General features: G+C 29.4%; 3 protein-coding genes across 3 annotated transcripts in view; 1 reads left to right on the forward strand and 2 right to left on the reverse strand.

Annotated features, from left to right (window-relative positions):
- The window catches only part of LOC115889602 (alpha-mannosidase 2), a 263,054-nt gene extending 261,350 nt beyond the window's left edge, over window positions 1–1,704 (reverse strand). The window contains exon 1 of the mRNA XM_030909653.1: window positions 1,493–1,704. The gene's annotated coding sequence lies outside the window, so the exon portion shown is untranslated. The remainder of the gene's footprint in view (window positions 1–1,492) is intronic.
- A 453-nt stretch (window positions 1,705–2,157) lies between these two features.
- On the forward strand, window positions 2,158–3,286 carry LOC115889500. Its single transcript, XM_030909508.1, has 4 exons — window positions 2,158–2,280; window positions 2,370–2,663; window positions 2,850–3,056; window positions 3,124–3,286. The coding sequence occupies exons 1-4, from the start codon at window positions 2,271–2,273 to the stop codon at window positions 3,222–3,224; spliced, it is 612 nt and encodes a 203-aa protein (XP_030765368.1). The 5' UTR covers window positions 2,158–2,270; the 3' UTR covers window positions 3,225–3,286.
- A 10,313-nt stretch (window positions 3,287–13,599) lies between these two features.
- LOC115889470 (cytochrome c1-like) lies at window positions 13,600–20,038 on the reverse strand. Its single transcript, XM_030909458.1, has 5 exons — window positions 19,876–20,038; window positions 19,204–19,293; window positions 18,896–19,087; window positions 17,319–17,483; window positions 13,600–14,971 (listed from the first exon to the last, which is right to left on the reverse strand). Exons 1-5 carry the CDS (start codon window positions 19,930–19,932, stop codon window positions 14,792–14,794), a joined length of 684 nt encoding a protein of 227 aa, XP_030765318.1. The 5' UTR covers window positions 19,933–20,038; the 3' UTR covers window positions 13,600–14,791.
- Between the last annotated feature and the right edge of the window lie 5,607 nt (window positions 20,039–25,645).

Below are 25,645 nucleotides of genomic sequence, written 5' to 3' on the forward strand. Positions count from 1 at the left end.
GTCGAAGCAGATTGAAATGCTTTTTCAAACTATATTAGGGTTTCCTATATCTATCTGGCTCAGATTTGGAATAAAAAGCGATCTTTTAATAAAATAGCAATCAAGATGGCTGGTTTCGCAATGGCAGTTTGCTAGTGACAGTTAGTAGCTATTTTCAAAATCGATATTAGTTTATGGACTTTATTTAAATTTATAACAGTTCACTTTTATTTTATATGTTCCTATATTGGGAGGTAATTTGTAACTGATTATCGATTGGTGGCGGCGACGCTCAAAATGTTGCCATTATTTTTTTTAATTTTCAAAGTTAAATAACTCGGTTAATATTAATTTATTTTAAAAATGGTAAAGGCAAAAGATGTTTCGTTTGATCAGATCTAAGTACCACGCCTTTAAATATCTGCACTTATTTCTGCGACACCCTGTATATTTCATATTTATTTTGTCGAAATTTATACACAAATTATTTACGTCATTCGGAGTATTGTAGCTTTGTAGCTATTTTTGAACTGTGAACCTTCTTCGTATCTCAATTTTTTCAACTTTTGAGGAGAGACATTTATAAATTCTAAATATTTATTAATTCTAGTATTTAGCATTGGGAAATTTTTTAATTCAATATAAAATCAATAAGGTATAATTATTGAGATACAGCCAATGTTCCATGCGAAAATATGACCCATTGGGAATATCATAAAGGGGTTGAGGTTGAGGGCTTAGGTCAATTGGAACCAAACTAGGCACGTGGATAAGATAAGGGTCCCGAATAGAGTCTTCAAACGGATAGACGGACGGACAGACAGACAGACGGAGTAAGAAGTTTCACTTCAAATATGCGCACATACTTAGGTAGTGCACATACTAATATTATATATAATTTTTTATGTAAAATTATATGTGGAATGTCAGTGATCGTCACTTCCAAGCCAACTAAACGCCGTTATTTTTCGATCATACGGTATTTGGGATTTGGGACCATGGTATTCTCAACAGATTAAATTGATTACTTTAAAATTCCTAGAAAATGGACATGCTTTAAGGATTACAATAAAATTAAAGCAGTATTTTTTACATACTCTCCTATAAGTATTTAGAAGTCAAGAATGTCTTCCCTAATTTAAGTAATCACTGACTTTTATTCTGTAAATCAAGTACTTACCTATAGCTATTTAATTTCGTACATAATAATAACAATAACTTCTTGTATGTTTCATGGTAATGTTTTTCTGCATAACTATTTTGATACCGAAAAAACCTGTTTTTATTAGGAATTCCTTTTATAAAAACAAATTATATTATGTACCTACCTATAAGTAATTAAATCATAATAAATAAATTAAAAAGTATCAAGAACTCAAGTCTATCATCCCGAGATGTATGAAAATTAATAATAAAAAAGCATATTTAAATAATATTAAAGAAAAACATGCAAAAAAAGATTTAACATCTACCTAGATTGTTTTTATTGGAAAAGATCTCATTCATCACTTACCTATGGTTAAAAAATAGCACCAAAATTAACGTCCAACTCTAGTTCAATTGCCGAACAATTTATATAAACAAAGTTAACGTAATAAATAAAATAATACACCGCGATATTTTGAACTTTCAATTTTTCTATTACAGAACGTCACAACACAAGAACCACACTCGACGCCATCTCGACATGAACTGTTTGAAATATTTTCTGTTTTGTTTGTTGTTTTTGGTGGAACTGGTAGAAAGAAGGTTAACTGTCGAAATCAATAATTCAATAACTGCCTTTTTCCTTTATTTGATTTGCCTTTTTACTTTAGAAACATTAATTTAATTAATTTGAATTAAAACAAGTCAATTATAATGTAAACAATTTAGTATATTTAAGTATAGTTATAAAATATCTGTTAGATAGCCCAGGCAACTAAATATACATCAATGTTCATGCTCTAAATAAAATATGAAATATTTTTATACGAATCAAAAATTTTAATTGCAGAATATTACATACTTTGAAAAAATAATTCATTTTTTGTCTAGCAACTCGGTTTTTTAATTTATATTTTATTAAGGGTATTAGTTTCTCATTTTATATTTTTTATTCCATACAGCTTCCTATGCTTTGCACCTATATTTATGCAGCCTATTATACACGCATTAAAATTAAGATTTTTAAATTTTCCTAACCTAAAATCCAGTTACCGTTTAAATTTATAATTTTATCCAAATTATCGAGATTTATTGATTAAAAAATAAATTTCTGTAGGAAGTTGATGCTGAGATAGTTGTAGGATATGAGTAACTGTATGTATTATTTAAAAGTACCTGTTTACTTAAGAAAAATCTACATTTTATTATAATATGAATTATACCATTTTTATTTTCTATTTTAGTATTTGAAAATGCAAATTTTGCAAACATATCACATCGAGAAGCTGCATTTTTAAATGAACTTGATTCACTTAAAATAAATAACGATGAAGTTTTAAAATCTCAAAGTAATACTAGCACAAGTAATCCTAAAGATCTCTGTATTAGTAGTTTCGAAGATGTAATATTTGCTGCTAAAGATCAAAAATCCAAAAATTATGAACTTATACGCGAGGAACGAAGTTGTGTTAGAGATACAAACAAAATATCTAAATCTATACAGTCTCTTATTGAAACTAAAATGAAACTCGATGAAGGTAAATCAATACACTTTGATAATAGTTCATAATATACTTATATGTTATTTCGATATATTATGTACTTTTCCAGATACAACTACTGTTATTACAAATAATTTTATCACACCTTTAATACCTATTAAGGAAATTGTTAATAAATTGCAGGTACTATATCTATGAGTATTTGATATATACTTATTTTAGATTCTAATATTGAAATGAGCGAATTGAAAAATACTATGAGTATACTAAAGAAGGTAGTTAAGAAGTATGCTACAAACTTTAGAATTTATATAAATTCAGTTGAAGAGACAACGGCAGATATATTTAGAGCTCAGGTCACAGTTGAGAATATTGATGGATCAAAATCATTCCATATTACAGTAAATAGAAAAGAAAGGGAGATAATTGGTAATAACAATAAAATAAGTGTTTATTACACAGTTTATTATCCTTGATTACTCCTTATGTTTTTTAGATGTCAACAGCCTATCTACTGAAGAATTGAAAAATATCAAAAATGATTTATATATGCAGAATGGTTTCAATATTGGTTTACTTTTACAATTTCTTAAATAATTTAAATATTGAATAATTTAAAATAAATGTATAAAATAAATTTTTTAATGAAAATAAATAATATATGAATATGTATACAGTATGTCTCTGGATTGTCTTTACAAGAGCTGCAAAAGAGGAAAAAAATTTTTATTGATATTTTGAGAAAATTGCATCCTTGATAAGAATGTTTGCTTGTTCTAAAATGGTTAATCCTGTTTATACTTTTTCAAATTTCCATACTGTTTTAAAGAAAATTAAGAAAACATGAAGATATGGTTGAATCTTGGGTTGAATTTTTCCTTAATCCTAAAAATTAAAACCCGTTTCTATGGTAATATAATTTAGATTTAATTCTTTGATATATGCAAAGGATATATGGTTATTATTAATTTTGATTAATGAATAGTAGATTATTTTCTTTTATCTATGGATTAATGTCATATTTTTTGCTGTTGTTAAAGTCTGTTAAATTTAGTTAGTTATTCTATGCTGTTAAAGTATCACTTTTCCGATAACCATTATCACCCTGTCCCTAGCAGCGAATTAAATAATTTTTTGGGTTTCTTTATCATTCTAAACAGCAAAAAATGAGACATTATAATAATTAAAATTCTATCAAAGATTGAAAATGAAATTATAATACCATATAGAAACGCGTTTTGATTTTTAGGACTAAAAAATTCAACCATATTTTTTTTTATTTTCGATAAAATTTGGAAATTTGGAAAAGTATAGTAAACGGGATTAACCATTTTACAATATGCAAATTTTTTTTTATGAAGAATAAATTTTTCTCAAAATATCAATAATAAAAAAGTTTTTCCTCTTGTAAAGACAATCCGGGGACATAATGTATAACAATAATAATATTTATGAATTTATCCGTTTATAATAAAGATAAACATAATATACAAATTGAATAAAGTCGTGTTATTTTAATATAAGTAAATGAAAAAAAAGTTTTAATTTTCCTTATTTGTATAGGGTGGGTCAAATTGCATGGCCGCTTCTAAAGGGAAGGACTTTTCTATAGGAGATAGACGAAAACAAATATCGGTGTCTGGAGCTCAATTTTTATCAAAAACGTGATGGTGAAAACCACACATCGATATCTGTTACCGCTTCGGAATTACGGCCGTGTTTTTAACAAATCGCTGTAACTTTTTTGCTATGGAAAATTTTGTATTTTTATGAAAACATTTCCACAGCACCTTTTTACGTAGAATTTAATGGTTTAAATAAGTTTATTTTTTTTAATAAATAATTTAAAGTTATCAACAAAAAACTTGATTTTATATATGGGACACCCTGTATATTTTTAATTAACTGAAAAGGACTTAAAATTACGTTTCCAAAAATATAGCACACTTTATATTTTGTTATAGTCCCCTTCGAAATACAGAATTTTTAAAAGTTAAAGTTCGCCACTTTTAACTAGTTGGCTTTGGACCCCTTATTAATGATCTGCCCCTAATAGAACTCGAAAACATATTGTTCCAGCAAGGCCGCCTCAGAAAGCTGAAGTTATCAGCAAATTTTTGCAGCCAATTTCGAACAAAGACCCAAAAGCCGTTGGCCGTCGAGGCCGCAGGACTTAGCGTCTATGGATTTTTATCTTTGCGAGAGAATAAATGTTCTTATTTTTAAATTGCCCATATAATTTATAGACAAGAATTAGAAGTACTTAGCGGTTAGGCGAGGGTATCTTTCAACCCCACTGAGTTAACGCGAATTCCGCGAGAAATTTTCAAAAACGGTCCGTCCATAACAGAAGACGGTCGACATGTCGAACACCTGTAACAAAATCTCATGTTTTGGTTTCCTATTTATTTTTTATTGTTATTAGATATAGTTTAAATGTGTTGATGTTGTTAAATATAGTTTAAATTATTATAAAATTCTGCATCTCTCATTGCATATTTTATTTATTATTTTCGTTTTCACAGTTTTCACAGCTATAGATTTTTTTTGCTTTACAGCCGGCGCACGGTGGAGTATTAGCATGAAAAAGGTGATCGAAATTCGAAAAAGCAAATGTGTTTAAGATTTCCCAAAAAAAGATAAATGATAAGTTAAAACATGTCTGCCATGAATGGCGTTGCTATGGGTGTGTTTAGTTGCATTCATTTCAGTTCATTCATTTCAGTTCATTGTTTCAACGAAACGTCAAAGTTGTTACTTCTCACAGATAAGAGGTAAATGGCTAAATTTATTTTTAAAATTATAAATTGTTGTTGTTCTTGTGCTCCTGTTACGTTTATATTATTGTTTTGATTGAAATTGGCTCAGCAAGCTGCAGGTATTGTATTCTACAAAAACATATTATTTATTTCGATATTCTCTATACTAAAGATTTTTTTTGCAACTAAAAGTTAGGCGTTCAGAAAATTTGATTAAATTTGTGACTTTTTTTATTATACTTAGAGATTTAGTTATGCATTTCGAAGAATTCAGCATATTGTCTACATATACGTTTTACTTACTAAACATTGGGCTTTCATACAGTAAAATAAAATGCTGCGACTTTTTGCGACTTTGCTGATAAAATGAGAAAAACATTCTTGGTTTCCTCTAATTCGCAAATCAGTGATATACTAATGCGAGGTGTAAACCGCGATGGCATTGTGTACAAAGTGATCGCATTAGTGCCATTAGCAGTATAGCACAATTTGGCATTAGTAGCGGCTTTAGTGGTATGGGCATTGGTCGCGGATCAGTCGTAGCATTTGTAGTATTAGATGCGATATTACTACTGGCATTAGTGGCATTGATCGTGGACTTTTTTTAGAATCGACGAATTATCCTTTATTTTGTTCATATTATTTCCTCTTTAATTGAAAATAGCAATAATTTATATAAGGTCTATAACATAAAAAAAAATCGAACAACTATCGGTGTCAAATACACCCCATTGTGCGGCGCCGTTCAAAGCCTACTTATTGAAAGTGGGCGAATTTTTAAAAACTCTATAGCTCGAAGATAATTTTAAATTCGTCTCAATAAATTAAAAATATACAGGGTATCCCATATAAAAAATCAAATTTTCTGTTGATATAATTATTAAATATTAATTAAAAAAAAAACTTGAACCATTAAATTCTCCTCGCCCTATGTGCCTCGTCTTGCTGGAAACATATGTTTTCGAATTCCATTAGGGGCATATCATCAATAAGGGGTACAAAGCCTCTACTAGTTAAAAGTGGCGAACTTATTTAAAAATTCTGTATTTCGAAGGGGATTATAACAAAATATCAAGTGTGCTATATTTTTGGAAAGGTAATTTTAAATTCTTTTCAGTTAATTAAAAATATAGAGGGTGTCCCAAATAAAAAATCATTTTTTCTGTTGATAACTCTTAAATTATTAATTTAAAAAAATATATACTTAAACCATTAAATTCTACGTAAAAAGGTGCTTTGGAAATGTTTTTATAAAAGTATAAAATTTTCCATAGCAAAAAAGTTTCAGCGATTTGTTAAAAATGCACATTTCTGAAAAACACCGCTTAACTCCGAAACGGTAACAGATATCGATGTGCGGTTTTCACCATCATGTTTTTGAAAAAAATTGAGTCCCAGACACCGATATTTGTTTTTCGTCTATCTCCTATATAGGAAAGGGTTCCCTTAAACGCGTCTAATTTGGCCCACCCTGTACATTTTCTCTGGTTTACCTCCATATTAAAAACATAATAAAAAAAAACAATATACAATGTTCCCTAATGTTTGTCAAAAAAGGTGGTTACTCATCATAAAGATTGTGTGAAATATATCGTTTAATCACGTGTAGTTTTATATTTTAATGAGGAAGATGCATATATTTTATTTTTTGCTAGAAACTGTTCAATTTATTAGAATAAATATGTGTAAATGCAAAAAAAAACTTTTTTCTTGAAAGCAGTACCACAATTTTATAAAACGGACCATTAAAATACTATGGATAACGCAAACGACGCCTCGCGAATTGAAACGATATTCTATTGGTCTGACGTCACCCGCCGTTCTCGTCGACGCGCGATGGCCAGCAGCAGCCAGACGTGTTCAGTTTATGTACGTATTTAGGTGGCGTACTAAGACATTTTGTTGCTTTTAGCGTTGATTGAAGGAGCTTTTTATGCTTTTTGTGCAGTTATTATTTGTATGTGTTGTGTGTTCTGAGAATTTTTTAAGTAATGGCAGATTCCGGGTTTGTAAAAGCACAATCAGATAACTTGCCAAAAGTCGATGCTTTTATGTTGGCTGCTTTTATAAATACAAATTCCCAATTTATTGGTGCTGAATTACGAGGAAAAAACAGAGACGTATGTAACATTTATTCTTTCCAGTACTGAGGCATATTTAAGTATAAGTACGTATATTGTTACGAACTTTTATATAGTTATAAATATTAATGTTATAAACTTATTTTTCAGATCAGGTAGGGAGACGTAAGGAGATAATGCTGTAGGTTATGTAGAAGTGAAAAAAGACAAAAATATTTGTTTAGTGCGTGGAAAAATAACTCCAGAGTATAGCGTGAAAAAAAAAAGTTTTTTTTTATATATTGACACTCCCTTACCCTTGTTATTTTTAAAGATTGTTTTTTTACGAAATTATAGGAAATAAATTGTTTATCAGTAATGAAAATATTATACAAGGTGTCCCATAAGCAAACGCCAAAATTAAGTTATTTTTTTAAGTGAAACACCCTATATATTTATGGATTCTTCGGAAATTTCTAGATATTCTAGATATATTTCATGTATAATATCCTATATATATCTTCAAATGTTACGAAATATTGACAGTTGAAAAGCGAAAAATACCTACAATTTTCTGGACCACCTTTTTTGAGACACCCTGTATAACTAGAATTAATTTTAAAAGAGAGTATATATATATATATATATATATATATATATATATATATATATATATATATATATATATATATATATATATATATATATATATATATATATATATGTATGAGTATATGATATGTATATAAACCATGCAACTTTTTTATTTAATGTTTTCTTCTAAATCTTGCAGTTAAGGCTGTATGTGGGTGTCAAAATATAATGAATAACCCTGTACATTCAAATTTCATATATCTATGTAAGACAATTTACATAAATATATGAATTTACATTAAAATGATCTTCACAACAATAAATCGTAAAAATAGAGGATAATTTAACGTTTTTCTTTTCATCTCTTCTCATGACCTTGGACCATTTTTTTCTGTTTTCGCTCATCCATTACTATTTATAAATATCACTAATTTCTAATTATGTATTAATTAACACAAATAACTAAAATTTTGACTCGGATTCAACAGCGTTTAAAAGCAAACTGTTTAGAATAAACACGCGTCTGGCTCCACTCAACCAGAAGAACGGCGGGTGACGTCACAGCGGCAAGGCGCGGTAGAGAGCGTTTGCCCGGCCATTTAAATTAATAGTATTTAATTGTTTTATATTAGAGGCATTTCTTAACCGATATCAACAATTTTTTTTTGTTCAATTTGTAATTATATAAACTATTTTTTAAAACCATTATTTAAAATCATGCATTTTCCTCATTGATTTTTCTAATAGTTCACTTAAAAAATTATGTGTTACCCAGTGGCGGATACAGAGGAGGCATGGGCCCAGACCATTATGTATGCTGAATTATTCTGAAAAATGCCAAATTTAAAAAAATGCTCAACTTTTTTGCCATGAAAAATTTTCAGTATCTTTTGGAACATTTCCAAAGAACTTTTTACGTCGAGTTTAATAGTTTACATATACTCATTTAAATTAATCAGAAAAATCCGTTTTTTACAGGACACCCTGTATATTTTTAAATAATTGAAATTTATTTATTTTAACCTTTGAATAAGAAGACTAAGGAAGGAGCATATCAAAAATCTTAGGTACACAGCGATGGGCCTCAAATATGGCCGACTTAAATTCCGGTTTATCAGTGTCGTTCTAATTTTATTTAAAAAATGTAAAACTATGATGTAGGGTAGACGTGGGGTAGACTCAATAATTTGTTGTTTTATTTTACGTTGTGAATAAATGTTGGTAGTTATTAAAATTGTTATAAAAATATATAATTCTAATAAAAATAGATAAGTTATAATAAGTATTTATTAACACAAACATCCGATACGCTACTGAAGCAGGTAAGTCAAATTAACGTATCTAAATTCTTTGACATCTAATCTTTGACAAGTAATAAATAAAAGCTAAAATGCAAGAAAAATATATAATTTAGTTAATTTAAGTGAATTTCATAAATGATCGGTTTACTACACGTATGTATATTATATAGTCACTTACTAGCGAAAAGTTGTTCCATTATTTCACTCAATTTTTGCCGAGATCTACGGCACGCTACACAACCAACTATTTTAGAGTCTTTTTCGATAAATCGCGATAGTGTCACTGTTAATTTAAGTTCTGTCACAATTTCCATCTAGATTTACTACCTTTATGCAACTATCAGTAGTAGAATAAATAATAAATAACATAAAATAAGCTCCGTAAAGACTGACAAATCCACAAAATTTCAAATCAAATTCAAATGTGTCAAATGAATCGTCAAACAGAACTGTCAAGGATCCCCACCCTAGAGAGCTTTTATGGCGCTTTTTCCGCCCACCATGCATGAATACATGGATAGCATTATGCTCCTTCCTTAGTCTTCTTATTCAAAGATTTTAACCTTTGAATAAGAAGACTAAGGAAGGAGCATATCAAAAATCTTAGGTCCACCGCGATGGGCCTCAAATATGGCCGACTTATAAATTCCGGTTTATCAGTGCCGTTCTAATTTTATTTAAAAAATGTAAAACTATGATGTAGGGTAGACGTGGGGTAGACTCAATAATTTGTTGTTTTATTTTACGTTGTGAATAAATGTTGGTAGTTATTAAAATTGTTATAAAAATATATAATTCTAATAAAAATAGATAAGTTATAATAAGTATTTATTAACACAAACATCCGATACGCTACTGAAGCAGGTAAGTCAAATTAACGTATCTAAATTCTTTGACATCTAATCTTTGACAAGTAATAAATAAAAGCTAAAATGCAAGAAAAATATATAATTTAGTTAATTTAAGTGAATTTCATAAATGATCGGTTTACTACACGTATGTATATTATATAGTCACTTACTAGCGAAAAGTTGTTCCATATTTCACTCAATTTTTGCCGAGATCTACGGTACGCTACACAACCAACTATTTTAGAGTCTTTTTCGATAAATCGCGATAGTGTCACTGTTAATTTAAGTTCTGCCACAATTTCCATCTAGATTTACTACCTTTATGCAACTATCAGTAGTAGAATAAATAATAAATAACATAAAATAAGCTCCGTAAAGACTGACAAATCCACAAAATTTCAAATCAAATTCAAATGTGTCAAATGAATCGTCAAACAGAACTGTCAAGGATCCCCACCCTAGAGAGCTTTTTTGGCGCTTTTTCCGCCCACCATGCATGAATACATGGATAGCATTATGCTCCTTCCTTAGTCTTCTTATTCAAAGATTTTAACCTTTGAATAAGAAGACTAAGGAAGGAGCATATCAAAAATCTTAGGTCCACCGCGATGGGCCTCAAATATGGCCGACTTATAAATTCCGGTTTATCAGTGCCGTTCTAATTTTAATTAAAAAATGTCAAACTATAATGTAGGATAGACGTGGGGTAGACTAATATTTATTTTTATTTTACGTTGTGAATAAATGTTGGTAGTTATTAAAATTGTTATAAAAATATATAATTCTAATAAAAATAGATAAGTTATAATAATTATTTATAACCATAAACATCCGATACGCTACTGAAGCAGGTAAGTCAAATTGACGTATCTAAATTCTTTGACAAGTAGTAAATAAAAGCTTAGCCTCCATAATAAAAGCAAAAATGCAAGAAAAAATATATAATTAGTTAATTTAAATGAATTTCATAAATAATCGGTTTACTACGGTATGTATATTATATAGTCACTTACTAGCGAAAAGTTGTTCCATTATTTCACACATTTTTGCCGAGATCTACCGTACGCTACACAAACAACTATTTTAGAGTCTTTTTCGATAAATCGCGATAGTGTCACTGTTAATTTAAGTTCTGCCACAATTTCCATCTAGATTTACTACCTTTATACAGCTATCAGTAGTAGAATAAATAACATAAAATAAGCTCCGTAAAGACTGACAAATCCACAAAATTTCAAATCAAATTCAAATGTGTCAAATGAATCGTCAAACAGAACTGTCAAGGATCCCCACCCTAGAGTCCTTTTTCCGCCCACCATGCATGAATACATGGATAGCATTATGCTCCTTCCTTAAGCCTCGTTCTCAGAACAACGTCGTGTCGCGGGCGACACAGTTTGACATTTCAAACAACCAATGGGAGCTATACTAAATTTAAAATTGACAGCTGTTTGAATTTTGTACAAATCTCATTGGTTCTTTTGACGTGTCGCTGTTCTGAGAACGAGGCTTTAATCTTCTTATTCAAAGATTTTAACTTACTTTTTAAAAATTTAACACACTTGATATTTTGCTTAAGTCCTCTTTAAAATACAAGGCTTTTAAGTTCGCAACTTTTATTTCAGCTTCTTTTTAGTCTAAGCTCTTTTCAGTCTGTCCAACGAAAGGATCTACAGCACTAACAATTGTCCATCATTTTAAATCATAGGTAAATTGTATTTTTTTGTCATTTTGAGGACCATCAGTCAAAATATTCCCCGATTTGTTGGACAGACTATTTAATAATGTAACATATTAAATAAATTAGAACTTAAGCGGTAAACCAAAATCTAAATTACATTTAAAACACCTTAGCGGTCTAACTGATTTTGTTAATATCCCTTTCTCTAGTCGCTTAACTGAAAGATAAAAAAATATGGTCAAATAAAAAAATCACTTGGATGTCTAATGAAAAGTTTATTTTCACATTTATAACCATACATTATAGATTATTACATAAATATAAAATAAGACATTACTTTTAACTTCACAATGAAGAAAATATATTACTAACTCTATAAAAATACAAACAACTGATTAGACTACTATTTTAAGAATAATTAAAAGTCTATTTAGTGCAGCCGTTCAAAGAAAAAAAAACAATCTGGTTACGTTTACTTGTTATAAAATGTGATGATATGAAAACCATTTAGACTTAAATCAAGATTTAATTAATAATAATCACTTATTACCTGATCAAACAAGATTAATACAGCAGTAGTTTTCAATTTCGCCATTGAAGATCAGCTTCGAAATGTTAGATAAATATTTATGTCAAAACTCGTGCCTCATATGAAGTCATTTTAGTAATACTATTTACATAGATCATTACATTTAATATTTACATCATATCGACGGAAGCTTTGAACACTTTCTCGTTCAAAACTGCTCTTCAATTGCGCTGTTCCCAGATAAACACAATAATGAAAAAAATAATTCAATAATTAATATTTAAAACTCTTACTTCCCGTCTTGTACACACTTCAAAGTAAATATTAGTTTTATCTACAATTACTCCACTACATTTAATTCTTTTTAGATGAAAGCATTTAATTTTCTGGGGCCAATTGAAGTACATAATATAATAAAACCTAAAGGTATAATTTTTTACAATATTTACTATGGAAATCTTATTTTATACAATGATATACAAGAAAATGGGGAACAAATGTCAAACTGCGTTAAATTATGTCAGAACCATTGTATTTATGTTTAAGTAAAACAAAGTCAATAAGTGAGGTTATTTAATTCTATTTAATTTTGAACTTATGCTTATGACTATGAAAAGAACATAATTTCAACTTCATGATACAAGCCTCAAAAATAATTCTCCTAGTGAATTTTTTTTTCAGCTGCCACACACTAATAGTATGAATCGACTCATCGAAATGAGTCTGAATTTAAACATTAAAACATAAAAAACTATGTAACTTTAAGGGTAATTAATAAAATATGACCGTTATATATTAGGGATAAAATAATACACAGATGTCAATAAGTTTACAAGTAGGAAAGTCTTAGATACTGAGTTTAAGAAAAAACTTTAACGTAGCGAAACGTACTTTATCCAGAATTCAATCTACGTAAACAATAAAAAGATGTAATGTCATGAAGACAAATTAAAAATTTTCTTCAGATTTGCAAAGTGGGATTAAGGGACAAATATCGAAAAATCAAAGGGGAAAAATTATCTGGAATTTGATTTTACAATTATTTTATTAGATTCGCTTTGACATGTTTGGCTACCTTTTTTGTAAATAAACAAAAAATTGATATTAATAAAACTTTTCTCTTTGACATTTTGTCACCTAACCTCAGTTTTTACATAATAATATATATAAATTATTGCAATTTGTCGCTCAGACAAATTATTATTGAACATGTCGAAGAATTTCAGTACAAACATTTTCTATATTCCGATTAGTTATAAACTTTTTGGCAGACTCAGTATATCAAAATTAGCTGAATTTTAGGAATTTATTATATGAATTTTATTATGTACTGTCAAGACTCACCTCTAGCTATAAATTAGCAAAAAAAACTAATTGTATTGTTTCACTTAACACTATAAATACAATGTAATTAATTAATCAATGGAATTAATGATACTTTTCGATAACAAAAAGTAACTGCGATAAATTAATATAAGGTTTATTTGATGGATCTGTGTCGAGATATTGTTATCAAAAAATAGGTAAATGTTTATAAAATGGAGATTCAGGTACATATGTAAATATGTACTGCACTCCCACTTACTTTCATCAATTTTACAGAAAAAAAAACTCTAACGTAGCGAAAGTCGAGTCAATTTTAATTAACGTCAAAGGGCAAATATACAAATGAATGATGCTAACCCAATAGAAGGGTCGACGGTAAATACCACAGACCCGCTTTCAAACTTAATTTAAAATAATATTATTTAAACTTCTAATTGTAGTATTGCCAATAACAGACGATAATACAGAAGAACTTTCATGTTTGAATGTATTTTAAAATCGAAAAAAAAAAACACGTAGGAAAGTGAACAGGTAAAATAACATCAAACATTATTTTCTATATTAGCATCCGTATATTTCTTTATGAAAACCACACTCCCACTACAAAATCATGACAACCTAACTTTTAAAATTATAAAATCGAGGCCACAACATATATTTTTATTTTTCCTTTTCTGTTACACCTTATATTACTGATTCCAATCGGAAAAAAAACACCAAAAAGAAAAATTCAAATAAAACTTATGGCCTGAAATGTTCAGCGTAATTACATAATTTTTTTTAGGAATATTAAAACTCAATATTCTTTAATCGCCATACAGCAGTAAAACAAGTGTATAGTTAGTAGGTGTAGTGTGGAAATAAATTTTCGATTCCAGATTTATGCTTTGTCAATACAGTATGAGTGAAGAGATGATAATAAATTGTCTGCCTGGAGTATCCCGATGCGCGTGTAACTCGGCGAATCTCATAAAGTAAACAGTAATTTATTCCCACAATCCTTATTTTACCATTGTATTGTATTAACCTACCATATTATGAATAGAAAATGGCGTTGGCGCACTTATTCTGCCGGTTTTTCGGCCTCCGTTGACGGAGCCTCGCTCTCTGCCACCGCGGGTTCGTCGCTGCTGACTTTTTCGCTATTTGTGCTACTAGCTGGCTCCTCCTCCTTTTTCTCATCTTCGGACGTGGGCGCGTCTACGCTGTCCTCCTTCGCTCCATTTTCAGTGGCTTCGGGTTCCTGCATAAACAATAATTTATTTCGATAAAGTCTAACTGATATAAACTAACGAATTTAACTGGTTTTGGTACGCTCCGTTGCGACATTTCCCCAAAACCGTCACCCATTTTATTTATTAATATTATAGAAAAAAAAACATTTTTTATATAAATACATATAATAGAAAACCTCTTACACTGGTAATTAATTATATTTGGAGCTTAGTATACTAAATTTCATTACCGTGAAAGAAAATCAAGAAAACTTGCTCTGCTTAGCTTATAAGAAATGTGTGGTTTCTCGTCAATGCAGAACTTCCAACTAAAACAGTCGTTATTCCACGTAAATAAAGTGCGCCATTTAAAAAAAAGATGTATTGCAGCGTTTCCAGATATACCGGGTGCGTCTCGAAAGCGGCTTATTTTCAGATAAAAAAAACGAGATTTGGTATGTCAGTATGACATATATTAAGATTGATTTACATATTCAATTGATTTTGGTTTTAGGTTTCCTGTTTCACTGGAAATGACTACAAATTTTGATTTTTAAATGGCACCTTCGCGATTTTTTTTACGTTATTCAATAGAAAATAACACTCTGAATAGAATGACATACCATATGCTAACTTTCGACATTATCGCATATGGTTCATTTGAAATTATAACTTGCGGTTTGTAACGAAAATTTGACTCAAAATACCAAGTGTATGGTATCAAATTATTCGTAAAAAAATGCTTCTTCCAAATATGCTTATGAACCACCCCGTTCCATTTGAAAAAATTGAAATATGATTAAAAATACGATTTGAGCATTTTCTAACTGGCCAGGACAAGACACTAAAAACATTAGACCATCAAATCTATTTTCCAAGGCTCCTTGATTAAGAATTAGTGTTTTTAACATAGCCATGGCACTCTAGATTGAACTTTAAAATACAATTTTTTTTAAGCAAGAATTTCAAAAATTGACATATATGTCATTCTATTCAAAATGTTATTTTCTACCGAATAAAGTAAAAAAAAAAATACCGAGAGTGCCATTTAAAAATTAAAAGTTGCAGTCATTTCCGGTGAAACAGGAAGTGACCGAAAACAACTGAATACGTCAATCAATCTTAATTTATGTCATATGCTAACATACCAAATATCGTCTTTTTATATGAAAAAATAAAAAAGTTATAGGAGTGAGCCACTTTTGAGACGCACCCGGTACAGCAAGTACAAATTGGCAACATTTAAATATGTTTGACATTGAAAAGTTAAATAATTTTAATTAAAAGTAACTTTTTGCTTGCAGTTTGTCACTTGGTAAAATCGAGTGTAAAGATTTAGTTATAATGGTGATGAGATAGGTATTTAAAATGGTTGAGGAACCACGATATTCATTAATCAACTGTACCCTTTACAGACAACTAGCCAAATTAAAATTCGAATCAGCATTAAAAAAACAGCTAATTAATATATGATACAAAGTACAAAGTAAAATGATGCTGAATAACTGCAAAATAAGAACCAATAATGTATTAAAAAAATAATTACATTATCAAAAAAATATATATCTTGAATAATTATGATTCAAAAATACATAATTACCACCCTATTATCGTTTACAATTAGTAGATAATATTGTTTACATGAAATTTAATACAAATTAAATAATAGGACAGACCTAAAATTTATGATTTCACAAGAGCCAGCCTATCTGCTAATTAAGATGACATAATCAAAAAATTACAGAATGATACTTCCAACGTCATCAAAACATTCACTTATTTATAAAATAGAAACATTTAACTTAAAGGAAAATCAAGGTTACCCTCATAATTATATAGGAGAAAACTTTCGCAAAAAAATTAGCGCCGTGAGGTAGGTAGCCGCCCATACTAAAAATATGTTAATAAAAAGTTGGTAGGCACTTCTTTTAGTTTCAAAGTAAAGGAATTTTTCCAATTTTTTTTTATCTCAAAAACAACGACTTTGACTGATTTTGATGTTATTACAAATTTTGTTGTAAATATTATTCCTAATCTTAAATTGAAAACCGCGTTTCGCTAGCTACTGTAATTTTGGAGTTACGATTCTTTAAACATTTTAACCCCCTCCCATACCAACCCCCCACCCTCACCAAAAACTAATGGCCAGATTCTCGAGTGCCACAGTATTTTTGTGCCAAATTTGGTTAAAATCGGTTTAGCGGTTTTTGAGTTATCGTGTTACAGACAGACGGACAGACAGACAGACAAACACCATGAAAATATTTTGTATTTATGACCCAAATAACTCGTTTTGAGTGAAATAAAAAAAAACTTTTTTTTGCCAATCTTAATAGCCTACCGTACCTGTTGGTATGGTCGGCTAAAAATCCTTACCTTGGAAGACTCAGCTGCATTGTTATTTGCAGCTTCATCTTTTTCCTCATGTGAATTTGTTTCCATTGGCTCTGCTTCTGATTTGGGCTCTGATGATTCAGCCGGTGAATCATTCTGAGCAACTTCCTTTTCTGGTTTCTCTTCACTTTCAGTTACAGCAGAGTCCTTTAAAAATAAAAGTGTTAATACATATACAGGGTGTTCCTTAATTGCATGCTAATATTTAAGTGGGTAATTCTTGGGCCTATCCTAAGAAAAAAAAAATACGAGGAATAATTATGTTTTCCATGTATTCTACAACAGACTTATTAATCCGTAGTATCTAACTAGCATGACGTCATAAATCTCGCTCTGAGGCTATTCTATTAGAGACGGCATTGCGTCAGCATGGCCGCAAGTTAATAACCTAATAAAATTAACACTAGAAAAGCCCGCGGGAACTGTCAAATTCAAAGTTATTCGTTTTACAGACTATATAACCCAAATTGTCGATGTCGTTAAGACAAGACACGAAAAACATTAGACGATCAAATCCATTTTCCGAGGCTCCTTGATAAAAAATCCGTGTTTTTAACACAGCCATGGCACTCCAGGTTGAAATTTAAAATACCATTTTTTTAAGCAAAAATTTCAAAAGTAGACATATGAAATGACATTTTATTCAGAATGTAATTTTCTCTCGAATAAATTAAAAAAATACCGAGGGTGCCATTTAAGAATCAAAAGTTGTAGTCAAACCAAAAACAATTGAATAAAAAAAAATGATGAATGAGAAATTGTTTTTTTATTTGAAAAAATAAAAAAGAGCAACTTTTGAGACCGTATATCTATAATATCAGAGTTATCATGTAAAAAGGTATAAAAATTTATTTTAAGAAAATTTTATGACTCTGTGTCTCAAAACTTAAGATGTTTAACTGTATAAAAAGTTATATGACACTAAAAATTTACATAAAATATTGTTATATTCTTTTATACCTAGTTATTGAAATGTTGAAATTATTTGAAATCATACTTAAAAAACTAAAAAATACTTATGAACTTAGCAGACATAATATTACTAAATAATATTTATTTAAAAAACACTAGTATAATAATAATACGTCCGTAAAATATGTCCGAAAAGTCAGGGAAGATTTCGACAGAAGACATTGAAAAAATGACAGAAAATACAATTTACTCATGAGGGTGCATCCACACAATTACTGAAAAAGCAGAACAGTGGATCGGCATATCAATCTCGAGCAGTTCTATAGGCTGAAATATTTTCAAAAATTCATTTATCACAAATTTTAGTCAATAGAATTACTAGAGATCAATACGCCAATCAGCCATTCTGCTTTTCCTACGATGGTGTGGATGCACCATGAACTAAAATGACATATACATATAACCTTCACTGTCATGTAACCTCTAGTCGAACTATAGTAACAGAACTTCAAAAAAGCTTACTTTTTATATTCAATTATTTTCATATATTATAAACAATTTAAAATCTATTTTTTATAACAATTGAACACACTTATGATTTTTTACTTTATGATAACAGAGACTTTATTAAATATTATTATTTTTACCTTATTTTCATCCTGAGACTCTGAACTTTCTTCTGCCAGTACTTTTTTAGAACGTCTCCCTCTGCCTTTTCCACCGGTTGCCGAACCAGTACTGCTTTTGCGTTCCTTTTTAGCTGGTGGTGGAGGAGTAGCGGTAACACCTTTAGCAGCTGAACGAGTCACCCTTCGACCCTCAGGCGGAGTATCTAAACCCTACAAGAAATTTTGAGCCAGTTAATAGAGATAACCAATTGAAAGTTATTAAATTAGTGATTTATTAATTATATGTCCGATCAATAACTTCATTATATTATGTATCTATATAGTACCTTGGTAAGGGCTTCACTTTCCTCTCGAGCTCTATCAATTCTAGATACTCTTGGGGACTTTGACTTCTTAGCTTTTGTCGCTTTGTCAACCTAAAAGAAAATATTACAAACGTTTAATAACTAAAAAAAATCCTATCATAAAAGATAGTGAATCAATATTGTTATAAATTAAATTAACACAAATTTCCTACAAGATGCGATAATTTTGAAGCCGGCTCTCTTAAATTTTCCCTCCAAAATGTAAACATATAGGCTACGACATGACTTTTAAGAAATCTGCCACTTTCAGAAGAGGAAAGTTGCGTTGAACGTACGTCGGAGTCATAATTCATAAGATGCAGCGTACATATTGAAATTTCCATTTTTGAAACGTTTTAAACCGATCTGTTGGATTGATAAGTTATCATGCATAACCCTATTAACCTAGACTATATTTTCAACCCAGAAAACTCCTATAAAATTACGAAAATACTTAAAAAAACATAATATACACGGCATCGTGTCACGATGCGTTTAGAATGTGATATGGGAAACAAAGATCCGTTTAAGCAAAGGAATACATGCACAATATTAGCGGTACACTTCACAGTCTAATAGCACTCCAATATTATGTGCACATTGCAAAGGTGCTTGACTAGGATTCACGAAAACTAAAGTAATTACTGTACTTACCTGATCATGTTCATCATTAACAGTATTGTTAGTATTTGCTGCTTCTACGTCAGACATTTTACAATAAAAATTATATATTTGTTCTTCAAAAATTCACAATAAATTCACACCAACCTTCCGGGTCGTTGTTTATTCGAAGAAATGGCGGCGAGCGTGGGTCACGTGACGCTTGACTGACGACAAGTAAAGTAGCGCCAATTTTAAAAGTTGGTGATGAACTAAATTTTTCGTATCTATTTCGAGAATTTTTGAATTAGAAAAATAAGAAAAATAAATTTAACAAATATTTTTTCTTTTAGTATTAATAAACCCTCATTTAATAATGTTTTAATAGTTTTATTAGTATTTCTCTTTGTTATGTATATATGGTTGCGGATAATGAAAAATCAATGACGATGTATTTTTACTAAAAAAGTTTTACTAATATAAATATGTAAGTAAATCAACATTTATTATATAGTATGAAAAATTTATATTTATAGTCATTTAAACTGTTTAATATTCATTGTTAATTTCAATTATTTAATAAATTAACCTATTCCAGCACCTTCGCCATTATGTGAAATTTATTTTATCCTCTTTATATTTTATTAAAATAAGAAGCTTATAGGAAAAAAATGTTTTAACACAGGTTTTAATTACCTATATTTTGGTTATATAGTTAATATAATATGAACAGAAATAAAATTCAAAACTTGGAATTAAATAATGTTTAATTTTACTTTTATTGATTATTAATATTTATAAACATTTTAAATTATCTAAAACTTATGCCTACATTATAGAGAGTATCGGAAGAAGAACAACATCAATTTATTGTATATACAGTGTGTATATTTAACTCAGAAAAACATGATTATTGGTAATACAGAGAGTTTAAACTTCAGTTTAGTCTAATATTAAAATTAAATCCACATTAACGATAATTTAACTTAAAGAAAAGTATATATCTATATTATAAATAAAAAAAATCATCATAAGAAGTAATTATAACATAGTATTAGTACAAAAATGTAAATAAATCATTCAGCAATTTTTGTGAAAGTTAAAAAGGTCCAGGATGAGCCAAATTAGATAATTTTTAAAGAGAAATTCCACTTTCTAAAGAAGATAGTACAAACTAATTATAATTAAGTATTTATTTGGCCCACCCTGTACGTTATATTGGGCTATTAATTTTGTTTACTATTATTATTATATATTTAAAAAGGTCGTATTATTTTTATTACAGAGTTATTCGTAAAAATAAGAAACCATATATTAAAATATGTGGTCACATAGCAAGAATTAAGTATATCTGTGGTCCCATTATATGTTTAAATTGTTATAATACATAATATGTTAAACCGTATGATGAAAAATAAAACGGCGTCCAGTTAGCTTGGAAATGACGACCGATGACATTCCCCATATAATTTTACAAAAAAACATCTTATCTTCATTTCTTATATCGCCATCGCTGACGACGTTTTTTTTTTCGATTATATTTTATATCTTTCTTTTATTTATCGAGTACTGAGCACAAAGATGTGAGTGTGTACAAAGAGCGGGTACAAAGAAAAGTGTAAAACATTTTCTTTAAATAAATCCACCAGTTTTTTAATTGAAAATTTACTAAAATCTTATTCCACAATATATTAGGTAATTGAAAATTATATTTAATATTATATCTATTAATATTATAAAAATGGTCGTCAAGTTGGCTTGGAAATGACAAGTCATGCTCACTATATAACTTTACACGTTACATGTAGATAAAATTATATCGATCTTCATTTCCAAGTCAACTCTGACTTAGATTTTTTTTTATCTATCGTTTTTTTTAATTAATGTTAATTTTTTATATCTTTAGAAACTGCTAGTCAATTATTATGACATAAGTACAGTATGATCGAAAAAAAAACGGTGTCAACGATGGTTGTGAAATGAAGATCGCTGTCATTTTATATCTAAAACTATATGGGGAATGTCATCGATCGTCATTTCCAAGCCAACTGTACGCCGTTTTTTTTTCGATCATACGGTACTTGTTTACTAGGCGACCACATTTTTTAAATTACAAAATAAAATTTAAATAAGTGATATAAACAAAACTTTCAGTAGCCAGTTCAACATTTCAATTAGATCTGTACAGGCTGGGCCAAAATGAACGATTTTAAAAGGAAACACCCCTATTAAAGAGATAGGCGAAAACTAATATTGGTGTCTGGAGCAGCAATTTTTTTCAAAAACATGATGGTGAAAACCGCACGGGGTGTTCTTCAAAAATGTGTATTTTTAACAAATAGCTGTAAATTTCGAGAATAATTAAATAACTAACCAAAATCCCAGCCGTCGCGTCGAGGCCGCCGGATTTAGTGCCTATGGGTTTTTATCTTTGCGGAAGAATAAAGGTTCTTATTTTTAAACTGCCCGTATAATCTAGACAAGAATTGGAAGTACTTAGCGCTTATGCTAGGGAATCTTTTTAAACAGCAGCAAAATCTCATGTCTTGGTTTGGTATTAATTTTTATTGTTATTAGATACCTATAGTTTAAATGTGTTGTTGTTAAATATCGTTTAAATTGTTATAAAATTATGCATCTCTCATTGCAAATATTGTTTTCGTTTTAATTGCTGCTCACAACTAGATTTTTTTTGCATTACAGCCATTGCTGCTCAAAGTCTATACTTATTCAAAGTTAAAAGATTTTTTAAAAACTCTATATCTCGAAAAGGAATCCGGCGAAATATGAAGCTGTTATATTTTTGAAAAGGTAATTAAAAATATACAGGGTATCACATATAAAAAATCAAACTTTCTGTTGATATATTAATTAAAAAAAAATATACGTAAACCATTAAATTCTTCATAAAAAGTGCGTTTAAAATGTTTTCATAAAAATATAAAATTTTCCATAGTAACTCCGAAACGGTAACAGACATCGATGTTCGGTTTTCACCATCATGTTTTTGATAAAAATTGAGCTCCACACACCGATACTAGTTTTCGTCTATCTCCTATAGAAAAGGAAAAAAAGCGTCCAATTTGACCCACCCTGTACAGGGTGTCCCATTTTCGTGTGTTTATAAGTAGTAAAGGTGCGGTTTTCACATCACTGTGCTACTTTTTATAAAACTTAAGATGTTACATACAAATTTTTCCTAGCTCTCTTAGTTCCTGAAATACCTACAGGACGAATTTGAAAATGTTGTCATTTTTCGACTTCGAAATGTCGAAATAATTTATTCGACATTAAATATTGGTTATTGACTATTCCACGCTAGTTTCTGTGTGTAGAATGCATATAAAAATATCGTTACCTAAAGTGTTACTAGTGTTACCTAAAAGCTACACAAGTTCATTTTCAGTGGAGTTTATCAAGATTCCATATGAGGGTTGGATACCATGAGCAAAACTATCTGGTTAAGTAAAAAAATCAAGTAAGTTAAATGAAGCGTTTTTTATCATATTTATGAAAATAAGTATAAAATTATCATATCTTGAAAATGACAGCTTTTCGAGAGAAATTAGTTACGCCATTCTACGTAAAAAATTCTAGGGAACTCAGTTTTCACCTTTTCGATAAGTTATAACAAATATAAAAAGGGAATAGAAATCTACAAAAAATTCAAATTCGCCCTTTATTTCAGGAACTAACTAGGGCACATCTGTTTGTAGCACCTTTAGTTTAATAAAAAAGGAGCATAGTGATGTGCAAACCGCATCCTTGTATCTCTACTCATAAATGAGAAACATTGTAAAACAAACGAAAATGAGACACCATGTCCACTCTATCCAGCAAAAGAATATATTATATGATTTCGCCGAAAAAATTATGCATATATGCTAATGTCAGATAATTATCACTGTCATTTACTCTCCCGCAGTTAGAACTATAAAATAATATTAAAAAACCCAACCCATGATTAAAACATAAAAAAAATTATGAGAAAAGTTGAAATTATGTATTTGTATTTGCATTTTATTGCATTTTTAATTTTTAATATTTTTAATATCAAGAATGCCCAAGAAATACTGATTAATGTTAAGTCCCATACTCACCATTCGTTGATTTAGATCGTTGAATTTGTTCGTCAGTGCGATTCGGCGAAACGTTGGTTTTTGAGCGAACCATCAAAAGAACGAACATCATTTTCAAACGAACCAAAGAAGCGAATAGTGTGTATGGGACTTTAGTCATCTTATGTATCTAATGACGTTTCAATTATTAAAGTATTTGATCATATTGTGCTTTATATTTTTGCTATGCTCAAATGAAGGAAGCTTAAACGTACTGCTAAAAATAATGAAATAAAATTATAACAATTTACTATTCCTGTCCATTTCTTAAATGCTAGTTATATTTGTAAATTATTTATGTCTGGCGTATATGACGTACAGCTACAATAAAAAAAGTTATAATAAATAGATAAATACAGTATAAAAGACAAATATAATTTCGTATAAATGATCAAGACATGACAAAAGCAGTGTCCGTAGAAAATAACACACAAAATGTACAAAGGTACAAAATTACAAAATTAAAATAAATAATTAAATACAATATATGCCTATATTACTGTCTTATTTATGCTCTAGCGTTTTCTAGTGGTTATTCCATGTAGACCAGATATACCTCAATGGATTTCAGATCTCTCTGTATATTTTTTTCTAACTGCAATCTTAAAATCTGGAGAATGATTATTAAAATATTAATCAATAGCAAATTAATATTTTAATTATGATTTTTAGATTAGTTTTATTAACAAAGTAGCTAAAAGGGTGAAAAATACAGTTTTCCTCTTATCTCCGAGTTTTCTTTTTCTTGATAAGTGATTTGTAATAGCTATTGTCTTTTTGGTTTGAAATATAATGAAACATGAGTTTTTGGTAGTGTTTAGTGATCAGACAGCAAAATCTCAACACAAACGCGGATAAAAAGTTGTCCGACAACCGGTCAACCCTAAATTTAATATATTTGAAAGGTTGGACACTAGCCCTTTTTCGGCGGGGGCTTGAACAACTCTCGTCTACGAATCTGAAGGTTGTGGGTTCGAATCCTACAGCCGGCATTTCATCAGCCGACTATTTTTAATAAAATAATTTAGTTTGGGTACCTAGGTCGACTCAGCTTTAAATGAGTACTTGGGATTCACAATCCTGAGGTAATAATAGGCGGTTGAAGCGTAGTGCTAGCCACATTACCTTCCTTGTATACCGAACGGCTCTAGCATGGTAAGCTGTATCTCCCAAGGCGTTAAACGCTATATACGGGAGCTATTATTATTTATTAATATTCTAGCAAATTTTACATGAAATTTGCCAATAGAAAACGCCTTTAACACTGAATGTCTAGATTATCTGGAAGTTATTTTCAATGGATGATATTTAAAACAATAAAGATCCTGTATATTAGATACTAATAGAAACATATATAAGTAAAGGAATTTGAGAATTAATTTTCTGTAGGTTTAAAATTTTATATACATAAATATACATATTTAAATAAATATTTTTTTTCTAAAATGTGTGCGTTTTAAAATACAGGGTGCTATACTGTGCAGTTAAATGTGTATATATTATAGTTATTTTTTATGTAATTTATATAGATTGAAATGAAAAGATTTTAGATATGTATCTTTTTTTAGTCATTGTTTCAGTTATAATTAAACTAATGCTAATGGGCTAATATAATACTGACTGCTATTTATTTTTTTACAAATTACTGATCAAAGGCTTATACAGTTTTTAAACGTCTTTCAAAATCGTTCCTTCCCGCTGTACAG

Source organism: Sitophilus oryzae, unplaced genomic scaffold, assembly GCF_002938485.1.
Source record: "Sitophilus oryzae breed Bouriz unplaced genomic scaffold, Soryzae_2.0 scaffold_815_pilon_pilon, whole genome shotgun sequence".
Lineage (NCBI taxonomy): Eukaryota > Metazoa > Arthropoda > Insecta > Coleoptera > Curculionidae > Sitophilus > Sitophilus oryzae.

Bases quoted from the DNA above. Each gene is read 5' to 3' on its own strand.
- LOC115889500 (XM_030909508.1), top strand. The intron at 2,664-2,849 runs GTAAATCAATAC...TACTTATTTTAG, and splicing joins TAAAATGAAACTCGATGAAG to ATTCTAATATTGAAATGAGC. The intron at 3,057-3,123 runs GTAATAACAATA...TATGTTTTTTAG, and splicing joins AAAAGAAAGGGAGATAATTG to ATGTCAACAGCCTATCTACT.
- LOC115889470 (XM_030909458.1), bottom strand. From the start codon at position 19,932: ATGTCTGACGTAGAAGCAGCAAATACTAACAATACTGTTAATGATGAA. The intron at 19,088-19,203 runs GTACTATATAGA...AATTTCTTGTAG, and splicing joins AAAGTGAAGCCCTTACCAAG to GGTTTAGATACTCCGCCTGA. The intron at 17,484-18,895 runs GTAAAAATAATA...TTATTTTTAAAG, and splicing joins AGTCTCAGGATGAAAATAAG to GACTCTGCTGTAACTGAAAG.